A 19,801-nucleotide genomic window follows, 5' to 3' on the forward strand; every position below is an offset into this window, starting at 1 on the left:
TTGATGTTTGTTAGGTCCAGAAATGTTATTTATTTTTTTACACATCTGTTTTGGTAAACAGTTGTTGTCTTTTACTTCTTGCTGGGCTTCCAGTTGGGATTGAAGTGGCTGCGCAGCGGTTCCCAGCACTGGTGGTAGGTCTTGTCCAGTTTCTGACATGTTTGCAGACCCCATTTAGTCACGGCCATACTGAAGGACGACTCAAACATGAAGGCCTGGAAGAGACAGAACCAATATGACCTCTGGTCATGCAAATTGGGTTGATAATACAACTTTTAACAGGTGTTTGTTTATAAAAATATTAATTTTAATGTCAGACTGGATAGAGGCCTAGCTGCCATTTTGCTCCATCATTCCAGTTCTGTCTGTCTGTTCAGTCAAAACAATATTTCCACTTGGAGACCACCAAGATGTTTGTGGCAAACATGTCGTTTCTAAAACTGGTCCTAAAATTCTCCCATGATGTCACGTGTCCCCCTTTGTCTTTTTATTGTGGTTAAACCACAACCTCTGACCTCATTACCATACCCAACTTGCAATGCTTTTGTTGTTTTCTGGGTTCTTATGTTCTTGAGGTTCTTAATGAGGCCTGATATTTTGCTTTTTGAAGTATTTTAGCTAATTCAGTAATACTTTACTATAAGGGTCCCTTTATTAATGATACTTAGTGCATTATTAAGCATTAATAAACAAAGGATCCCTTTATTAACATTACTTAGTGCATTATTAAGCATGATTAACAAAATATCCCTTTATTAATGATAGTGCATTATTAAGCATTAATTAATAGAGGATCCATTTATTAACGTTAGTGCATTATTAAGCATTAATTAACAAAGGATCCCTTTATTTACATTCCTGTTATTGTTAACTATTAGGCGTCCTTAAGATTAGGACACAGGGCCAGGGGGGTCTGCTCAGTACTACATTACATAGTATGGTTAAACAGTTGTCAATACTTTATTTAATAGTTTATTAATGCTTAATAATGCACTAAGTAATGTTAATAAAGGGACCTTTATTGTAAAGTTTTACTGTTAATTCTTCAGGACTGTATGGGGCTTGTGAAACTGAACTCAGCTTTTTAAACCACAGGGTTAATCTCTGTAAATTACTTAATCTTCTAGGCCTTTTTATCCTTTGTATTTACTGAACTTAGTTGTTACCATGGTTTCCTCAGCCACCCGCTCAGGTTGGAGCTCGGCTGTGCAGTTCTTCTCAAAGCAGTCTGCGTCAGGACCATGGGGGGTCATTATGCTGTGCAGGCTGGCCCCTCCTGGAAGGAATCCCTCCTCTTTGGCTTCGTAGTGACCTTCAATCAGACCCATGAATTCACTCATGCAGTTGCCTGAAATGACAAGCAGGAGACGCTGTAACACAGCACTGTGTCAGGAACAGAAAGGTGAGGTTTTCCACTAGATGGCCTTGCAGATCTGTGGTAAGACCAGACAAAAGGCACAGAGGTTTGAAGTGAGTCATACAGCAGGTGGATTGCTCTCTGATAGTCTTGACACTGCTGGGTAAATGGGTCTGTTAGCTTCTACATGACTTGGTTTAGTCCTGAATATAATAAAATTCACCTCAGTGGACTGATTCTGACTTTCTATCAGTGCATTCAGCTGTTTTAAAGACCAAGTTCACTAGTTTTTTTGTTTTTTTTCCAACACATTTGGTCTAGCATGAATGAATGCCTTGTAAGTTGTTTTCTGTAGAGAAATAAAGCTCTGGCGCTCCTGTTTCAGAAACTAAAACTGAGCCCGAGCAGAGAGGAGCAGAACACAACTAGATTTGGAGTCTTATTTCCTGATATTTAGACGTTGATTGGCCAACAGCAATGCAACTCTACCACGGACTGCGTTTGCGCTGCAACGTTGATGTTTTATCTCCACAAATAACACAAGCCTAGAGGAGTTCTCCCATGTCGTAGAGTTGCTAATGTTAGCGGTTAGCTTCTACCAACCGAGGCATGCTCTGCTCTCTCCTGGACTCTAAATCAACAACAGCCTTCCTCGTCCTGACCCAAGATGGGTGAGTCCATGAATGTTAACTTACAGTATGACGTAGATCTGAGTGGCTAATAATCCGAGCATTTCCCCGTTTATTATCAATCGGTGGTGTTCTGTCCAATCACCATACATTGTCAGATTGGCATATGCAAAATAACAGCATATGCCTGTCTGACAGCACAATTCTATCAGACAGGTATATGCTGTCAGATCATCATACATTTCTTAAGCTATATGCACTTTGATGGGCCACTTCAATCATCAGATCATCACACACTTTGTTTTAGCAACCGTATGACACCATGACTTTTCAATTAGACATTTTTAAAGCTTTATTTTCTAAACGTTTTTCAGAATTAGTAAAATACAAAGTTGTGATGCACATTCATCAGCTCATTTTTGTGGATGGCAAAACAACACAATCGACCGACGTATTCTTCGTACTTTGCCGTCTGTGTGCTAAACTGACGGCTCCTCAGAACGTAACGGAGGCTTAGATAAACGTGCGTGTGCGCCATCAACATATATGCATGCAGTTTATTTGTTCATGATCTGATATGTATGGTGCTGTCAGAACAGCGGCTAATGCAGGAAATAGGGGTAGATTTTTCACCTTTAGCCTGCATGTGAAGCTCAGCGTGAATGATGATATTTAAAAAATAACAAGCACAAAACAGATTCTAAGTGAACTTGCTCTTTAACAAAAATGAACCTAAAGATTCATTACAAGATCAAATCCTTACGGTGATAGTAGGGTGGACGGAAGGTGTGGTCGGCTACGCCCCATCGAGGTGGGAAGATGACAAAGTCAGCAACGGCCACACCTGGTTTTGTGGATTTGGCGGTCAGCACAGTAAAGATGGATGGATCCTAGGAAAACAAATGTCACCGTTTAGAGGATTTCACTCCATTTGTTTCAGCTGCATAAATGGAGAATGACTGCACCGCGTGATCAAAGGCCACGCAGTTGATGACCATGAAGTTCTTCAGGTTGTATTTGTAGGGCGCGTAGTTGCCGTGCCAGGCGACCACATTGAATGGAGAGAAATCCTGCAAAGCAGTAAAAAAAAATAAAAAAACAAATAAGAGAAGTCTACCTGAGCAACAAACACAAAAGACTTTAAATTGAGCTTTTTACAGGGAAGAAGGAACAATGAATAATGTCTTTGTAATCTTAAATTCCAAGAAAGTACTTCTTGACATAAAGAGAGAAAAAAAAGACGGTCATAATGAAAATTGTAAGAGGGTGTGCTTCTTTCAATTTTTCTTCTCTTTCAATCCCCTCCTGTTCTTTGTGATACGAGGCTCCAGGTATTATGGGGTAATTGGCTTCACAATCAAACTTTCCCAAACTTCGAGCATTTTGACGCTTGCAGTTGGGGGGGGGCATCTGTGGGTGCAGAGATATTCTTTTGATTGTTAAAACTGCAGCAATTTTATATAGTTTCTCTGTTCTGATAATGTCGCTGCGAAAAAGACATTCAACAGCAGCTCTAAAATCAATATAGTTCATTACAACTCAAACTGCCTCCATACTGACCTCTGTCCTCCCACACACACACACACACACACGCCAGTACACCTCCACACACAAGCACCAAGAATAAAAGCACATATACATTCACAGAAATGTGTGTGTGTGTGTGTGTGTGTGTGTGTGTGTGCGCGCGTGCGGAACGTGCGGAAATCCACACATGATATATCTAATGAACACCGGGGACAACTTAACTTCACACACCAAACAAAAGGTTCTTTTTGAGACCCGGTGCAGGTAATCTCTTGGACTTTCATCTGTGATAACTCCACTACATTCGATTAAGGTGAAAGGAGGGACAAAATAAGAAAAACGGAGGAGTTGCACACACGTGCACACGGAACACAAACATATTGGCCCAGTCGAGCAAATAATAAGTTAATTTGAGCAATTTTAGCACTCTGCGGGGGAACGAAACAGCAGGACCAGACAGGAGCTGCAGCATGTTTTCCTTGAGACGAGGCCTCTGCGTGTCTCGCTTCCCAGCCTCACCCTGCAGCCTGGACGAAACCAGCAGAGTCACCTCCCACCTCCAGAGCTTTGTCATCAAGAAGACAGCTTGTTAAAATAAAGGTTACTTTTCCTCAATAAAGAAGCCTTTATCTATAGCTATTATTTCATGTATGCATAAAAGTGTAAATTGACATCGTTTCCATGGTTACAACCTCCTAATCCCTGCCCGTGTCAGAGCCTTCCTCACATCTATTCCCTGTCTCCGTTTTTAAAGAAAAGAACTCCTGTCAAGACATTATGTGTCGATCCAATTATGCGCCTATTGGGAAATTCAGGAGGGGAGGATCATTTCCTGAGTGAAATATGGTGAAATTAATGCTTTACTTGGAAAAAAGGTTTTTTCTTCCCGTAAAGCAACGGCTTCACAGGTACGCTGTCTGCAGCTCCAGAATGCCTTAACTAATTATGAGTGATTAAGACTCATAAGGGAGTCGGAGCGGAAACCCAGTGAAAGGATAACAGCTAAGGCTTGGATATTAAATCATCAGGGATGACAATTCAGCCGGCGGGAGCGGCTAATGGATCACATGCTTCACTTGGACCGTTTCCTGTTAGTCGCTGTGGCAGTTTGATGGCGTTTACTGAAGCAAACTCAAACCTAAATAGGGTAATAGGGCAAGTCTGCAGCATGTGTGTTTGTGTTCCTCGCAGACAGTGTGTTAGATTACTGCAGACACACACACATACACACACAATGTCACAATAACCACCTGTTGGCAAGCAAACAGCTTTCCCTGGTATTTGTTGATGACCGTGTAACCAGTGGGCACTTTGCGATCCTCGTACCACGCAACTGGATACAGGAAGTCTCTTGGGTTGGCCAGACCATTGGCTCCTAAACACACACACAATCAATCAATCAATCAATCAAAGCTTTATTTATAAAGCGCCTTCCGCGACCCTGTCGGGAAGCCCAAGGCGCTGAACACGGTACATGAGAAAAACAGGTGAAAACATTCAAGTAGAAAACAAATGGGTAAAACAAGAGATAAAGAGACCAATGAAAGCAGGGAATTAAAATCAACATAAATGAAGGCCTAAAGCCTGATCCATGCTTCTCCGTCTGCATCAGTGCGGGGACACGCCACGCCATTATCCGTCCTTGCAGACCTGCTGGAGAGCTCCGCAAGGACGCACAGAGTCGAGCTCTCTTTTCTAAACATCCGTCCGTCGAGACGGACAACGCAAGCTTCTGATTGGTCAGGACGCCACTGTTGTCTACACCGCCGCCATTGCGCCCTCAAAAACATAAAGAGAGCTGAGAATAACAAGCGGCAGACATGGAGAAGCTTGAAGAATACCTCGCAAAAAAACTCTAAAAACATGAACGTTTAATTCCCCCGTGACCGGAGGAGTGAAAAGATGCACAGCAAGCGTTTTATTTGTGGACAGAAATGACGGGAAACGTGGGTTTAGAGGTGGCGAGCGCACGAAGAGGTGGAGGAGGATGAGAAACAAATGTGTCTGTTAAAAAGTCTCTTATATACAAAAAACACAATACAAACACACTATCTTGGATCGATACATGACAGGATACCACAGAACAGCACTACGCCCTCTGTGGTCCTGCCGGGGAATTGCTTTGCTACACTCTCCAGGAGACGGAGAAGTATGAGAGCAAAACACTTCCGTCAATCCGTGCGTGTCTGTCCCTTGCGGAGCTGACGGAGAAGCATGAATCAGGCTTAAGTCAAACACATTCAGGGAATGCCAAGCGGAGGAGGTGGGTTTTTAGGCGACTCTTAAAGATTGGCAGAGATGGGGATAGCCTGACTGAGGGTGGCAACTGGTTCCAGAGTGATGGGGCTAGGACTGAGAAAGTCCGGTCCCCATGAGTATGACACCTAGAACGAGGGACTGCGAGCAGACCTTGGTCAGAGGAGCGCAGAGCGCATGATGGGGAATGTCTGTTCAGGAGCGTGGCCAGATAGTCGGGAGCACTACCCTGGAAGAAATTGTTAACAAAGACGAGGAGTTTAAAGTGTGAACGATAACAGACCGGAAACCAGTGCAGGGAGGCCAGAACTGGACTGATGTGGTCCCGTTTCCTGGTTATAGTCAGAAACCTGGCTGCGCTGTTCTGCACAACCTGTAGGCGGTGCAGTGATGATTGACCCAGTCCGGCATATAGAGAGTTGCAGTGATCAAGCCTAGAAATTACAAAAGCATAGGCTTGATTTTTGCAAGGCGTCTCAGATGAAAGAAACTGGACCGGATCACAGAGCTGATGTGAGTATCAAATTTAAGTCCAGTGTCAATTTTCACCCCCAAACTGGTGACAACTGGTTTTGAGTAGGGAGAAAGAGGGCCAAGATCAACAAAATGACCCACAGCCCTGCTGTTGGGGTGAAAAACACTGAACTGTGTCTTTCCTTCATTTAGATGCAGATAGTTGGCCATTACCCAAGACTTCACTTTGTTAAGACAGGACACAAAGGACTGGATAGAGACCTTTCTTCTGACACAATGGAGAGTAAATCTGGCAATCGTCAGCATAGAGATGGAACGCTGGGCCATGTTTACGAAAGATCGACCCCAGAGGAAGCAAATAAATGGCAAACAAAAGAGGACCAAGGATCGATCCCTGCGGGACCCCCCAGCGGAGCCCCTCCCAAGAAGAAAAAACATCACAGAGTTTAACGCAGAATGTCCTGTTGTGGAGATACGATCTAAACCAATCCAGAACAGACCCTTTGATCCCAACTTATCGTTCCAAGCAATCAAGCAGAACTGCGTGGTCAACTGTGTCGAAGGCTGCCGTCAGGTCTAACAACAGAAGCACCCTGATCTAGTGAAAGATAGATATCATTTAAGACCCTCAGTAGAGCTGACTCTGTGCTATGGCCAGACCTGAACCCTGGTTGGAAAACCTCAAACAGATCAGAGTCAGCTAAATGTGAGACCAGCTGCTGATAAACGACTTTCTCAAGCAGTTTTGATGTAAAGGGCAGGGTAGAGATAGGCCTGTAATTTTCGATCACAGAGACATCAGCACCAGGTTTCTTCAGGGTCGGCCGAACAACTGCTTCTTTCAAGGCAGCTGGGACCACACCTGTGCTGAGGCTCCCATTGATAATCTGACCAAGTGATGGGCCAAGACACGGAAAGGCAGCCTTCCAGAGATGAGGAGGCAGAACCTCAAGTGGAGAGCCAGATGGCTTCTGCCTCGCAACAAGCTTACTCAGCTCAGAATAAGAAAAGTTATTGAGGGAGCTCAGGGTGGGTGGTGATGAGGAACTGGAACAGGGTCAATAGAGTTACCAGAAATAGCTGCTCTAATGCCCGATACTTTATGAACAAAGAATTTGTGAAAATCTTCAGAGTTTCCAGCAGCTGTAGGAGACGTGAAGCTAGGCTCCTGATACACCAGAACAGAGTTTAGTGTTTTGTAGAGAATCTTGGGATTCTTGGAGTTAGTTTCGATGATGTCTGCAAAATAGGCCGTTCTAGCAGCCCTCACAGCATCCTGATAAGCAGCCAGAGATGCTCTGAACAATTCACGCGAGACCTGTAGGCCATCCTTTTTCCACTTTCTCTCAGAGGATCTACACGCCTGCCTACAAGCCCGTGTGACAAGCCCGTGTGACATCAGAGAGCCAAGGCTCCCTTCTAGGCTGAGACTTGCAAAGCTTGAGAGGGGCAACCACGTCCAGGAGCTGATTACAAAGTAAATCAAAGTGTTGTGAATAGTGTTCAGTGTTAGATGGATCAGGGTTAAAGGTCTCTAACCTTACAGACATACAGTCCACAAACTTTGAAATAGTTTCTGCATCCAGGGCTCTGAACCTAGTAGCTGGAGCTTCACACACAGGGACAGGACATGGCAACGTAACATCACAGAGTATTGGAGAGTGGTCAGAGAACACAGGAGGCAAAGTCACAAGGTTCATGGTGGGTAGACCAAAAGAGAGAACCAGGTCTAGGGTGTGACCACTGGCATGAGTTGGGGACGATACCCATTGAGTCAAATTGAATGAATCTAGCAAATTTAAAAACCCTTTAACAAGCACATTGTCAGGACAGCAGATATGGATGTTAAAATCACCAAAAAATAGGACATAGTCATATTTTAGGATGCAGTCTGCCACAAGATCATAGAAAATCCTTCAGGAAGTTAGAGTCTGTCTTTGGAGGGCGATGAATCAGCACAATGAGCGCGGGGGGGGGGGGGGGGGGGGGCAGTTCAAACAGGCACAGTTCAAAGGAAGAAAATGACATAATGGGTGTAAGCTGTTTACAAGGAAAGCTGGATTCAAGAACAACAACCAGCTCATCCACCTCTAACCCCCCCACCCCCCCGCCCACCCCCACCACACACACACACACACACACACACAAATCAGCATATTACAAAGTATTTCAAGTTCATATTTGATCAGAAATGTTTAAAGACCCCTGATTTTAGAAGACGTTTTGCTAAGAAATTGTTTGTTTGAGTTGTACTTTATATTGACTGTATGCCTGGGTCCCAGTGTCTCACAGGTGTGTGGTTTCCATGGTGACATCAATCCTATAATGCTTAAATGATCATATTTCATTTGCTCATTTCTCTCTCTCTCTAACGGTGTTGGTTCTAAATGTGGAGTTTCTACATGTGTCAAGTGATAATACATATTAATAGATAATAATAACAATTCTTATTTTTTATTATCATTTTACTAGTATTTATATTATTTACACAAGATTATATTAGAATAGAATTAGTACTCTATAAATAAAACATATCTGATTAATTACTGAAGTTTGCTTTAATGCCCAGGTGTGGTTCTAGGGGGTTTCAAGGAGGAGCCAGCACCCCCTATGCAGCAAGCTTAGACCCCCTGTGGCTCCCACTGCTGAAGGCGGAGCCTAAGCATTAATTCGTACAGATTGTTTGTGATAATTAGTATAATATGAGATGTGGAACCAAAGCATGTGAATGCATTTATCTGATACTCCATGCTTGACTGGGATAAATAAATCAGATAACACAGTTTTTTGCAAAATTGTTATATTTTTAAACTATTTGAATAACTGTTGTGTCTAAAGTAACCATGACTGAACTGATGTTTTTATATTATTGTAATTACTCACTAAAGGGTGCCTCTCTAACAGAGCAGCTGGCCCCAACCTGCCCCCCTTTAATGTTAGCCTAGAACCGCCCCTGTTTACCCCAGAGCATACAGCTCAGTTCAGAAAAACTGCAATGTAATCATCTCTTTTTCAACAAACTGAAACAACATACAAATGTGTTAATTTTGCGTAAATGTGTTCTTAAACCAAAGGCTTTAAACACATTGAAGAATTTTATGGCAGCAGATGAATGTTTACTCTAACTTATTTGGACTTTTTCCCCAACAAAGATGCGATTCTGGGAATCAAATCGTACAATCAATCTGGTTAGCATGGCAAAAAAAATCCCTCTGATTTTCAGAGATAAGTGTCAACAGTTTAGACAACAATAGCATGCTGCTGGAAAAAGGGAAAGTGGTTGGTGTGCAGGTTTTTATTTCATCTTTACAACCATCCTACAAACACAAACCTATAGGCCCCAGGTCAGGGAGCTCAAAATGGGCTCCATACACTTCTAAGATGTAGCCTCTGGTTTCTCCAAACACATCCACACTGAAGCGCATCCCTTGCTGGAAAAATAAAAACAAGAAAAGTGGCAGTTAGAGGAAAATTTAGTGCTGTTATGTAGCAAATGTGGGCTGTATCAGTGCTGAGGGGACTAATCGTCTGTTTGGAAAAACACACATGCTGCAGTCACAGTCCTGATGTTCCGACTGTCCATAACGTGAAACCTCTTTCCACTATTATCTATTTTTGAAGGTCACTTCTGAAAAGTGCCAAACCTCGGCTTTCTAAATATGGTAAGACAGAGCGTGGGGGCGGCAGCTACCAAAGTAGAAAGTAGTAGAGCCTACCTGGATGACACAGATTTCGTTCGGTTCGACCATCATCTTCCCAAACTCAGTGGTGACCAAGATCTCGCCCTGCTGTGGGACTGTGACGCAAACAAAGAAATGACTGAGAAAAAGAACATCTGATGCAGAACATCAGTAACTCTTCCCCTCACCGATCAGAAAGTCTCCATCTGAGTTGTTGAAGCACCTGAAACAAGACAAAACGAGCTTCCTGAAACAGCCAAATATATAAAATGCTTGTATGTGTTGGGACATTTTGACCTGTCAGCCATGGAGGTGTTGCAGGTGTACATGTGGACAGCAATGCCATTACGGGATTTGCTGTTTCCTGCACCACAAATGGTATGAAGACCCTGGAATATACGGAAAAGCAATATTTTGTGTCTTTAAACGGAGATGTGTTGTTAATTCAGTGAAGGTAATGTAGAGGGGAAAAGCTAAACTCACAGCCACAAAGTCCACTTTCTTGTCTGTAGATTTGGGGACGGTGAAAGGCAGCCATCGCATCTGTTAGTGAGAGCAAAGTCAATATTTATCTGTTGTTACCTGGCAGAGATTTGTGTTGATTAAATTAAAGAGGTCAAATAGGAACCTTTCACAGTAAACAGTAAAACGTGACACTTCCTGTCATGAGGGGGCGGGGCTTGGGTGACGCCATCGTTTGAACATTGCATTTTGTTGGCAACCAGATAAGGACCAACAACATCAGGTTTCATGACTTTCTGTCATTAAATTGGGCCAGTTTATATTTTTGGTGAGAAGCCAAAGATTGAGGTTTAGCCCCGCCCCCTTCAGCATGCACAACAACTCATGATTTTGATAACTTTAGATTGCCCATGCTTTATGAGCAAACCCGCCAATTTTCAAGTTGATCAGTCAAAATCTGTTAAAGGAGTTTGTTCAAATGCAGAGGCTACAATGTGGGTCAAAATAGCAATTTCAATCCAAAATGGCCGACTACCAGTTGGGTGCAACAGACTTTTGTGTGGTTCTGGGTAAGTGCATCAGATTAGGCTGTTTATAAATGTCTAGGTGGCGCTGTTACGCATAACCTCATGCAACATTTTTGAGACCCTGAAAATAGTAAAATTCGTCATTCGCCGAAGCAAAATTAACGGTCTAGCAACGCTCCATCGGAACCTCACAGCTCTGGCCGGTATTGTGTCTGGCCAATCACAATGCGTTTATTTAGAAAAATGACATATTATTTAAATTTGTTTGATGTTTTACGTAGTTCTTCCACGATGTAATGGCAAACTGCCCTGTTGACTGACATCCGTAGCAGTCCGATCACAGTGCTCTATTGGTTTGGCGGGCCAATCATAGCACTCCATCAGCCAGGTGGGTGGGATGTTACTGATACAAAGATGGCAACGGCGCACTTGAAATGGCTTTGGTATTAACTTGAGTCAAGAGCAGATAGAGGTACTTAGGTTTATGTAGAAAAAGGATGTATTTGCCTCTTCTCTGACGGAGTATGGTGGACTGTCTCGTTGGCTGAGGTCCATAGCGTGGGGGGGGGGGGGGTACATCACATTGTTTGTTGTCCAGTAGCATACAGAGACAGTTCGAAAGACGAATGAAGATCCTGCCCCATGACTGAGAGCCATCAATGCACCGAGGCTAGACTTTACATAAATAGGATGACTTGCCAGGCTAGAAGACATCAGGACTTGGAGTCTTATTTCCTGATACTCAGACATCTCTCCTCTGAATGGCTAATAGCAACACAGCTCTTCCACTGTGTCCGTCTGCTCTGCAACGTTGATGTTGATGAAACACAAGCCTGAAGCAGTTCTGCCGCATTGTAGAGTTGCTAATGCTAACAGTTACTACTAGTAGCTCTGCTCTCTCCTGGCTGCAAAAATCAAAACCGCCTTCCCCGTCATGAGTCAAGGTGGGTGAGTCCATGAATGCTAATCTACAGTCTGATGTACATCTGGTGACTTTTTCACATTTATTCTCAATCAGAAGCTAACGCAGGAAATAGCAGTAGAAGACATTTTCACGTTTAGCCTGAACGTTAAACTCAGGCTGACTATATATTTGAAATATAACAAGTAAAAACCTGTTTCTCAGTGAACTTGCTCTTTAAATCAGATCTAACACTATCATTGCGGTTATACCTGGTTCGGGTCAGGCTCCACTTCATCCCAGTTCTCCGTCAGATCCCCACATGGCACAAGGGTAAAGGGTTTGTGCTTAACAGACGGAAGGATTCGGTACAACCAGCTAAAGAAATCAAGCAGCAAACTTTAGTTATTATTATCCATCATTTGTTTGGTTCAAGTGACCGATTTAAAGTCAGACCTTCTCTTATTGGCTGGACGTGGGCAGGTGAAGGCCGAGCCAGAGAGCTGCTCAGCGTAGAGGCCATATGGACACACCTGAGGACTGTTCTGTACAGATTCAACGTAAAAACACACAATCAGAGCTGCTTTTAACGCTTGATTTTCATAAAGGATACGTGAGAAGACAAAGAAATGTTTGTGCTACCTGTCCCTCAGGTAAGGATCCCGGACACCGCGGGTCTTCAGAGGAGAACTCGTTCCCAAAACCGCGCATGTACTGAAAACAAGGCAAACACAGAACCTTCAAGGCTCTCTGTGTGTCTACTACCTGAACAAATGTGGCCTTCATGATACGTCGCTCAGTTCAAAGGAGAGCAGTGTCTTTACAAAGAAAGAAAAGTCAGTAAAAGGTTCAAAATAAGTCCAAAAGTCTAACTGATTGACGAGTAGTTAGGAGCAACAACGCTGTAAACGTCCAAATTAGTTCAATTATTTTTGGGACAAATCCACCATGTTTTTGCTTGTGTTGTTGTTGTTTAGCTTCTTTCTGCCCAAAAGACTTACTTTATTTGCATAAAGATCATAAAGACAAGAGAAAACAACCAAGACAATAAGAAAAATGTCTCTGTTTGATTTTTGGTTAAAAACTTTAGAAAATATTTTGTGTAAATTAAAAAAAAACTACAGAAATGAAGGAAAATACTTTGGAAAGCAGGAAAATGGTCCTTTAAGAAAAACTAATAGATTACCACAAAGGATCCCGTTTGAGTCTTTCTCTCAAATGAACTTTAAACTTTATTGATTGTCTGTAGTCAGCCTTTAAAAAAGCAGCAACGCACCTAAAAGTTTGTTTCTTTTAGCAGAAACAATAAACACGTTCAGACCTGATTAAAGTTAAAACACCTAAAACATTAAGAATAAACATATCCCATCTAAGGAGAAGTAATCTGGGAATATCAACAAAGCTACGCTCTGAGCAGAGAGGTCCAAACTCGTGCATGCGAACCAAACATGGTGTTACTTTTCTTTCTACATCATCTTTTATCTTCTGGTGCAACGTGAGCCCGTTCTGGTGAGTCACAGTTATTCTGCAAACTCTTCTCCCGCAGACTTGAATTGTTTCCACATGTGAGCTCAGCTTTCACATGCCTGAAGCCTCTAGAGTGGGTTGAGACAGTCAAATAAAGTAAAATTTCTCTGAATTTCACCATTTAGAATTTACAGTATTGGAAAATAAGATAAAAGTAACTGCATGCATAAGTAATTTGGTACTTTTAGCCTAAAATACATGAATAAATAGATAAAACTGAAAATATAGCACACGTGACAATATAATGTAACAGTAAATGTAATCCTGAATGCTTCACATTATTCCCAGTAAAATGTGGAAAGAGTGTTTCAGACCACATCTGGGCAGCTGCTGAATGCAGCACTCTGATTGGCTGGAGGGAACGCCTCCTTTCACTCAGCTGCTGCTGCAGCAAAGACTACACTTTTAAAGTTCTTAAAACTTTTTCCTCCAAATCAGAAACTGAACCAACATTTTTCTTTTGTTTTTCTGAAAATGCATCTCTACAGATTATTTTGTCATTTTCAGGTAAATGTGGAGGACTTACCTCGATTCCTGCCATTGTGCTGCTTTTTCAAAACCTTCTTGTTCGACTGTTGAGTGTTTCAGTGGTAACAGATCAACTCGCACCTCTTCCCTGGCTTTCTTTGGACTAATATCCACCTCAGGATGCCTGCATGCTGGTGCGTGCGCAGAGCGGTAAAGGGGGCTGGATCTATGCGTTCTTTCTCAACGTGCTTTTAATTAGACCTTGACTGCCTCTCTGACGCAACAGATGGGTGTCCACTCAAAGAAGGGAATGGGTCGGGTGGCTGAAAACAGAAGACGGGGTCAATGCCAAGTAAAACAGGAGACAATTTGTAAAAAGGCTAATCGACATCTAAGATTTTAAAGGGGACATATGCAAACTCATCTTTTGCATCCTTTTGTGCTGCAAGTCTCTAACACCTCTATAAACACTCCAAAACTTGAAAAAAACCTGTTCATACATTTTCTCTCATCGTTTGATTTTAGGAATTATCTTCCTAAAACAAGCCGTTTCAAATTTGTGATGTCACAAAAGGGAAAGTCAGAATAGAGCCACAGAACTGAATGGAGTTTGGACTGTCTTCTACTAGTTCAAGCACAGTTCATGTTTCAAAAAAAGTTGAAAACCTAGTTGAGGCTCAAAGAAGGCGGTGTTTACAAAAGTTAGTAACCTAGCTAAGAAACTGACCCTTACCTTCTTCCTGCTGCTGTGTTCATCGATTTGATCGAGTCGATAACCGTGCCAGAATTCACCAATCATGTGTCCTATTGTATGAAATATAATTTTCACTTTGCTCTGGAGCTGATTAAAAAAACCTACAAGTCGGATCCGTACTAGTTTTATATCGCTGGCCGGGTCACCGGATGCTAATGGGGGACAAAATACCTCAAAAGATGGTGAAAGAGGCCTTTTCGTGAGTAGCGTGACGTCGCATGCAAAGGGTCAGTGGGTCGATGGGTGGGCGTGGCCAGATCTAGCTTGTTTTCTTGAAGTGACAGAGCCCTGAAACGGCTCATTCTGGAAGATACCAAAAATGTCAAGAAAAAAACTGCTGAAATCACTTTACGTCCGAGAGGTTTTATGCAAACAAATGTCTAATTTAAAATGGTAAATGGCCTGATTTGTATACCGCCTCCTTAGGATTCTACAACCCCCCAAGACGCTTCAACACACAATCAGTCAATCACCCACTCACACACACATTCACACACTACAATGATGAGCTACAATGGAGCCACAACTGCTCTGGGGTGCACTGATGGAAGCGAGACTGCTGATCACTGGCGCCACCAGCACCACCGGTCACTCCAACCACTACCAACAAAATAAAAGCATCATTTGTGTGTTTCGACTGAATTTACTAAAACTCTGAGTAAGCAGCGTTGGATGAACGTCTGCAGCTGACCAACTTTTGGTGTCAACCCAGTTAACGATGGCAGCTAGAGCTCATCCACGTTAGCAAACATGGTCACAATTCACTCCATTTGGTAAATGGGAATTATTAATAGGAAATAGGAAGTAGGATTTACAACTGAACACTGATAGATTGCATAACTCATTTGTGTGGAAGGACTTGTCATCAACACCTAATTAGTTCATTCTGATCAGCATCTTTTGGGTAACCTCTACCGAGGCGAGGACAAGTGATTCCAGGTCACATAAGAACAGCAGAGGCCTCTAAAAGCCTTATACATTACATCAAGCTAAATTTATTCACTTCATTTCTTCAAATAGGTGCTCAAACGAGGTGTACCTAATGTCCCCCATGCAGCATGTATCAAAAAGAATCAATTTCGCCTCTCTCCCAGTTTTGCCTCGCTTCCCCCGGTTGTCTATTTCTTTTCTCTGTTTTGGGAGATGTTGGGAAGGGTAAATGATGGCAATTCTCATAGCGAGGCGCAAATAAACTCGCAGCGGCAGAAGTAACTGTTCTCCGGCGAGGCGTGCAGTCAGACCCGGGCCTCCCGCTGGGAAGGCAGTCAGGGTGCCGCTCCAAAGAGGAGAAAGCCCAATGGCAGGAAAATATCACGCCCCCCTCCCATCTCAGGAAATTGATCTGCTCCTTGTACGGAGGAAGAAAATGAGCGATTTTAATTTCATCCCCGAGTCTGCTGATGGAAATCTGGAGTATCTGGGTCCAGTCTGGATGATGCCTGAGTGTTATAGGAGATGAGGGAATAGCTGGCGACTTAAGTGTTGTTGCCCACTTATTTCTATGCATGTCTAAGTGGACCATAACTGCTTTGTTATTAGATGCCTGCTGAATTCAATGTCTTGATGGCAAATGAAACACTCACCTGGCTCCGTCCATCCATATGTGCATAAACAAGCAACAGCAGCCAGGCGCGAGCAGCTGTGAGCCGGTTCTGAGCTCCGATTGCATCTGTAGGTTTTCAGATAGCATGCAAGTGCAAACTCTTACTTGAGTCTGGTTCCTCCTAATAAAGGATTGTTCCAGACTGGCATCAGGAAAGGAATCTGACAGTCTGAGTATTTTTTGATTTAATGGACGAGGCTTGTTCCCAAAACCAAAGCAACTGCTTTGGTTTTAATACCAAACTCAAGCAGAGAAAAGACAGCACAGCCTTTGATGTGACAGTGATTGTAGGATAATACCACTGTATTGTGTCAGAAATCTCAAAGAGAGATTACTCAAAACACTGATCTTGAAGCCAAAGCTGCCTTCATGTCTAACTGTTGTGGTAATTTAATCCCTGGACTTTCACATTAGTATCTCTAGCTGATCGTGGACGCTGTACCGCAGCGGTACAGGCGCAGATAACGTAAATAAGCCGATTTTCTATAGGCTTTTGTCTCAGCAAGTCATTATCAGTGGCAACACATAGAAAACTAAATAAAGGTCATCCTTCGTGACTGATTTTGGTGCATATTTTAAACCCCTCTGTGATAATGGCCCTAATGCACATGGCGTATAAACAAGCCTTGTTGCAAATGCTAAGTTTAGCACATTTGATTAGATTTCTGTTGATCTGATGAATAAAACAACAGAACTGTGACCTTAAGAGCACCAGACCCACAGCACCACTGAGTTTATACAGTCCAGCATGGTAGTGGCAGCATCATTACATGGGCACATTTGCTTATGATGACGTAGGGGTAGGGCTATCTTTGTATTTTTTGTCAAATTTTAACATATAATTGGCATAAATAAATGTTCACGGTAAGAATATCTATTAAACTCAGTAAAAAAAAAGAAATTATTGAACGCACAGTTATATTAGCAAGAGTTTTAAAAAGGACATATAATGCAAAGTTCATCATTTGCATACTTTTGTGATCTTTGGTACGTTCTTTCTGTGTTTGGCTTCTAATTTCATTTTTGGTTCTTTTTTAAAACACAGGAAAGGTTTCTCTTTACCTTGCTAACTGTTTCGTTTGCGTCTGCAAACATCCTCAGAGCTGACGCTCTTGGCGTCACTTCTTACTGCATTTACCCGCGGGCAGCAGACATTGTCACCCTCTGCTGCCCGCTCTCCCCTCTCCGGCGATGCAGTCCCATGCACGATCCAATGAGTAAACTCCATCGTCTCTGTTCATGGTCCCACATCCACGTCTCCTTATCTCTGTAGCTTCTTTTATCCATCTTTTGTATTTCTGTTGTTCGGCGTTTATGATCCTTGTGCTGTCCCAGTCCATTACATGGTTTTCTCTTGTGCAGTGATCTGTTACGGCTGACTTCTTTATTGTACTTTCTGCTTCTTGCTTTGCTGCTCTTGTGTGTTTTCGACTTGCCTCTTTCTCGCACTCCTTTCTATGTTCTATTGTTCGTGTGTTGAGTTGGCGTCCGGTTTCTCCTATGTATGTTTTATTGCAGAGTTTGCACGGGATTTCGTAAATGACTCCACATTTAAGTCCAGCTGATATTTTATCTTTTGGGTGTACTAGTCTGTTTCTAACTGTTGTGTATGGTTTTGTTGGTGTGTTTATGTTGTATTTTTTCATTGTTGCTCTTATTTTTTCTGTTATGCCTCTGATGTATGGTAAGGTTATCACTGGTTTTGGTTCTTGTCTTTCTGGGTTTCTGGTACTTTGCTTTGGTTGTTTTTTTCTTTCTTTCTGTTGTTGTTTGTTGTTTTCCTTTGTTTATTGCCCATGTCGGGTATCCGCAGGTCTTTAAAGCGTGTTGTACGTGTTTGTCCTCTTGTTTACGGTCTCTTTCTTCTGTTATCATGTTTGCTCTGTGACATAATGTTCTGATTACTGACATTTTGTGTATGGTGGGGTGTTCTGATGTCCATAATAGATGTTGGTCTGTGTGTGTTGGTTTCCTGTATGTGTTTATGTTTAGGGTCCAGTCGGTCTGCCTGGTGATTTCCATATCCATAAATGCTATACTGCCTTCTGTTTCTGACTCATAAGTGAACTTTATGTTGCCTGTGTCGTTAACGTTATTCAAGTGTTGTGTTAGTGTTTCTGTTTGTCCTTTTGGTGTGATTTCCAGTATGTCGTCTACGTAGCGTTTCCATAGTTTTATTTTGCAGTTTGGGGGGGGCAGTGGCTATGGCTTTTTGCTCTAGGTCTTCCAAGAAAAACTCGCACAGGGTGGCTGATAGCCTTCCAGTTGTTTGTATATTGCGTTGTCGTATGTGAAGTAAGTGGAGTTAGCTACCAGTCCTATCAGTTGTGCTATGTCATCTGCTGTGAGGTTTGTTCTTTTGTGTAAAGTTTTGTCCTGTCTGATTCTGTTAACTACTATGTCTATGGTTTTTTGGGTTGGTGCTTTTGTGAAATTGCAGAGTTTGCATGGGATTTCACACCCAAGTTAACCGTGTTCTGGTTACGGTAGTCGGAGAAGTCAGGATTCCTATATGGCGACGCACACCTCCCATGTTTGAAGATTCCTCTTAATAACATAGTTCTAAGCTGTACGTTCAACATGCAAACAAAACTTTTAGTATGTAGCACTACATGTAACATTGGTTTTAAACGCGCTCATATAAAAGTGCTTTGTAAAATAACCACATTTCACCTAAAACTTACTGTTGTTGATACGGAGGGCTGCCTTTTGGATGTCGAGGTTGGAGTTCTGAAATTCTTCCAAGTTTCTGACTCGGAGGTCCGACTTTGGGGGGCGCTTCATTTGAATTTCCCCACTCGGAAGTCGGGATTTCCGAGTTCCGAGGACAAATCGAAGGCAACATTAGCTATAGTTCAGCTCAGATGTTTATCTAAAATGTTTCCTTTGATGGGTCAAAGCCAAAGAACAGGTGGTGATGCAACCCTCAGATAAACTAATAAACATTTGGGATGAACTCCATGGCTAATCGCCAAAAGCACATACAAAAATGGTTCTAACTTGGTTAATATTGAAGATACTGAGATAAAAGTAGGTGTTTGTGTCGCTGAGAGTCACAATAATGCACATGTTTCTGCCGTGTCAAGACTTTGTTGATTAAGTTAATCAGGCGGTAGAAAGACAAAAAATTACCCACCGCTTTCCTCTTTTATCTCTTCTGCACCCAGTTCTCTGTTGTTTCTGCCTTAATTGTTCAAATGCATCCATTTACAGTCAAAACAAAGCAAAAACTCCTTTATTCGGTATAGATTCACCACGCAGACATGAAATTGAGTCTTTTGTTGGTCGGCTGATATCACCAAACATGTGAAGCACTTCAACAAACACTGGTAATGCCATTTGCTTTAACAAGGCAGGTTTTTTTTTTTGGTATTTTGTCATCGCTCTTGAATGAAAAAGAACATTTTTGTGACAGGCGTGCATGACATTTGAGTCATTACCACCTGAGTATCAGGTAACTGCTGCATTTACACGTCTACATCAAACTGTATTTTATAATTACAGCCCTGTTACATAGTAAGCTGCAGTTTAAAGCTAAATGGCTCCTGACACAAGCGCACACGCTCACACACACTCGTGTGACAGCTCCATTTAACGCTGATTAGATTTGCAAGGACATGTAGTATACCCTTTGTG

The 19,801-nt window shown here is 42.4% G+C and overlaps 2 protein-coding genes across 2 annotated transcripts in view; one reads left to right on the forward strand and one right to left on the reverse strand.

The window, feature by feature from the left end:
- On the reverse strand, window positions 1-14,099 carry hgd (homogentisate 1,2-dioxygenase). Its single transcript, XM_015955321.3, has 14 exons — window positions 13,867-14,099; window positions 12,456-12,527; window positions 12,270-12,358; window positions 12,086-12,191; window positions 10,407-10,466; window positions 10,221-10,312; window positions 10,112-10,146; window positions 9,960-10,039; window positions 9,575-9,674; window positions 4,764-4,888; window positions 2,952-3,056; window positions 2,750-2,876; window positions 1,167-1,348; window positions 1-215 (listed from the first exon to the last, which is right to left on the reverse strand). The coding sequence occupies exons 1-14, from the start codon at window positions 13,879-13,881 to the stop codon at window positions 72-74; spliced, it is 1,332 nt and encodes a 443-aa protein (XP_015810807.1). The 5' UTR covers window positions 13,882-14,099; the 3' UTR covers window positions 1-71.
- arxa (aristaless related homeobox a) overlaps window positions 13,199-19,801 on the forward strand; it is a 24,281-nt gene continuing 17,678 nt past the window's right edge. The window contains exon 1 of the mRNA XM_070553219.1: window positions 13,199-13,322. The gene's annotated coding sequence lies outside the window, so the exon portion shown is untranslated. The remainder of the gene's footprint in view (window positions 13,323-19,801) is intronic.

This window comes from Nothobranchius furzeri, chromosome 7 (genome assembly GCF_043380555.1).
Source record: "Nothobranchius furzeri strain GRZ-AD chromosome 7, NfurGRZ-RIMD1, whole genome shotgun sequence".
Lineage (NCBI taxonomy): Eukaryota > Metazoa > Chordata > Actinopteri > Cyprinodontiformes > Nothobranchiidae > Nothobranchius > Nothobranchius furzeri.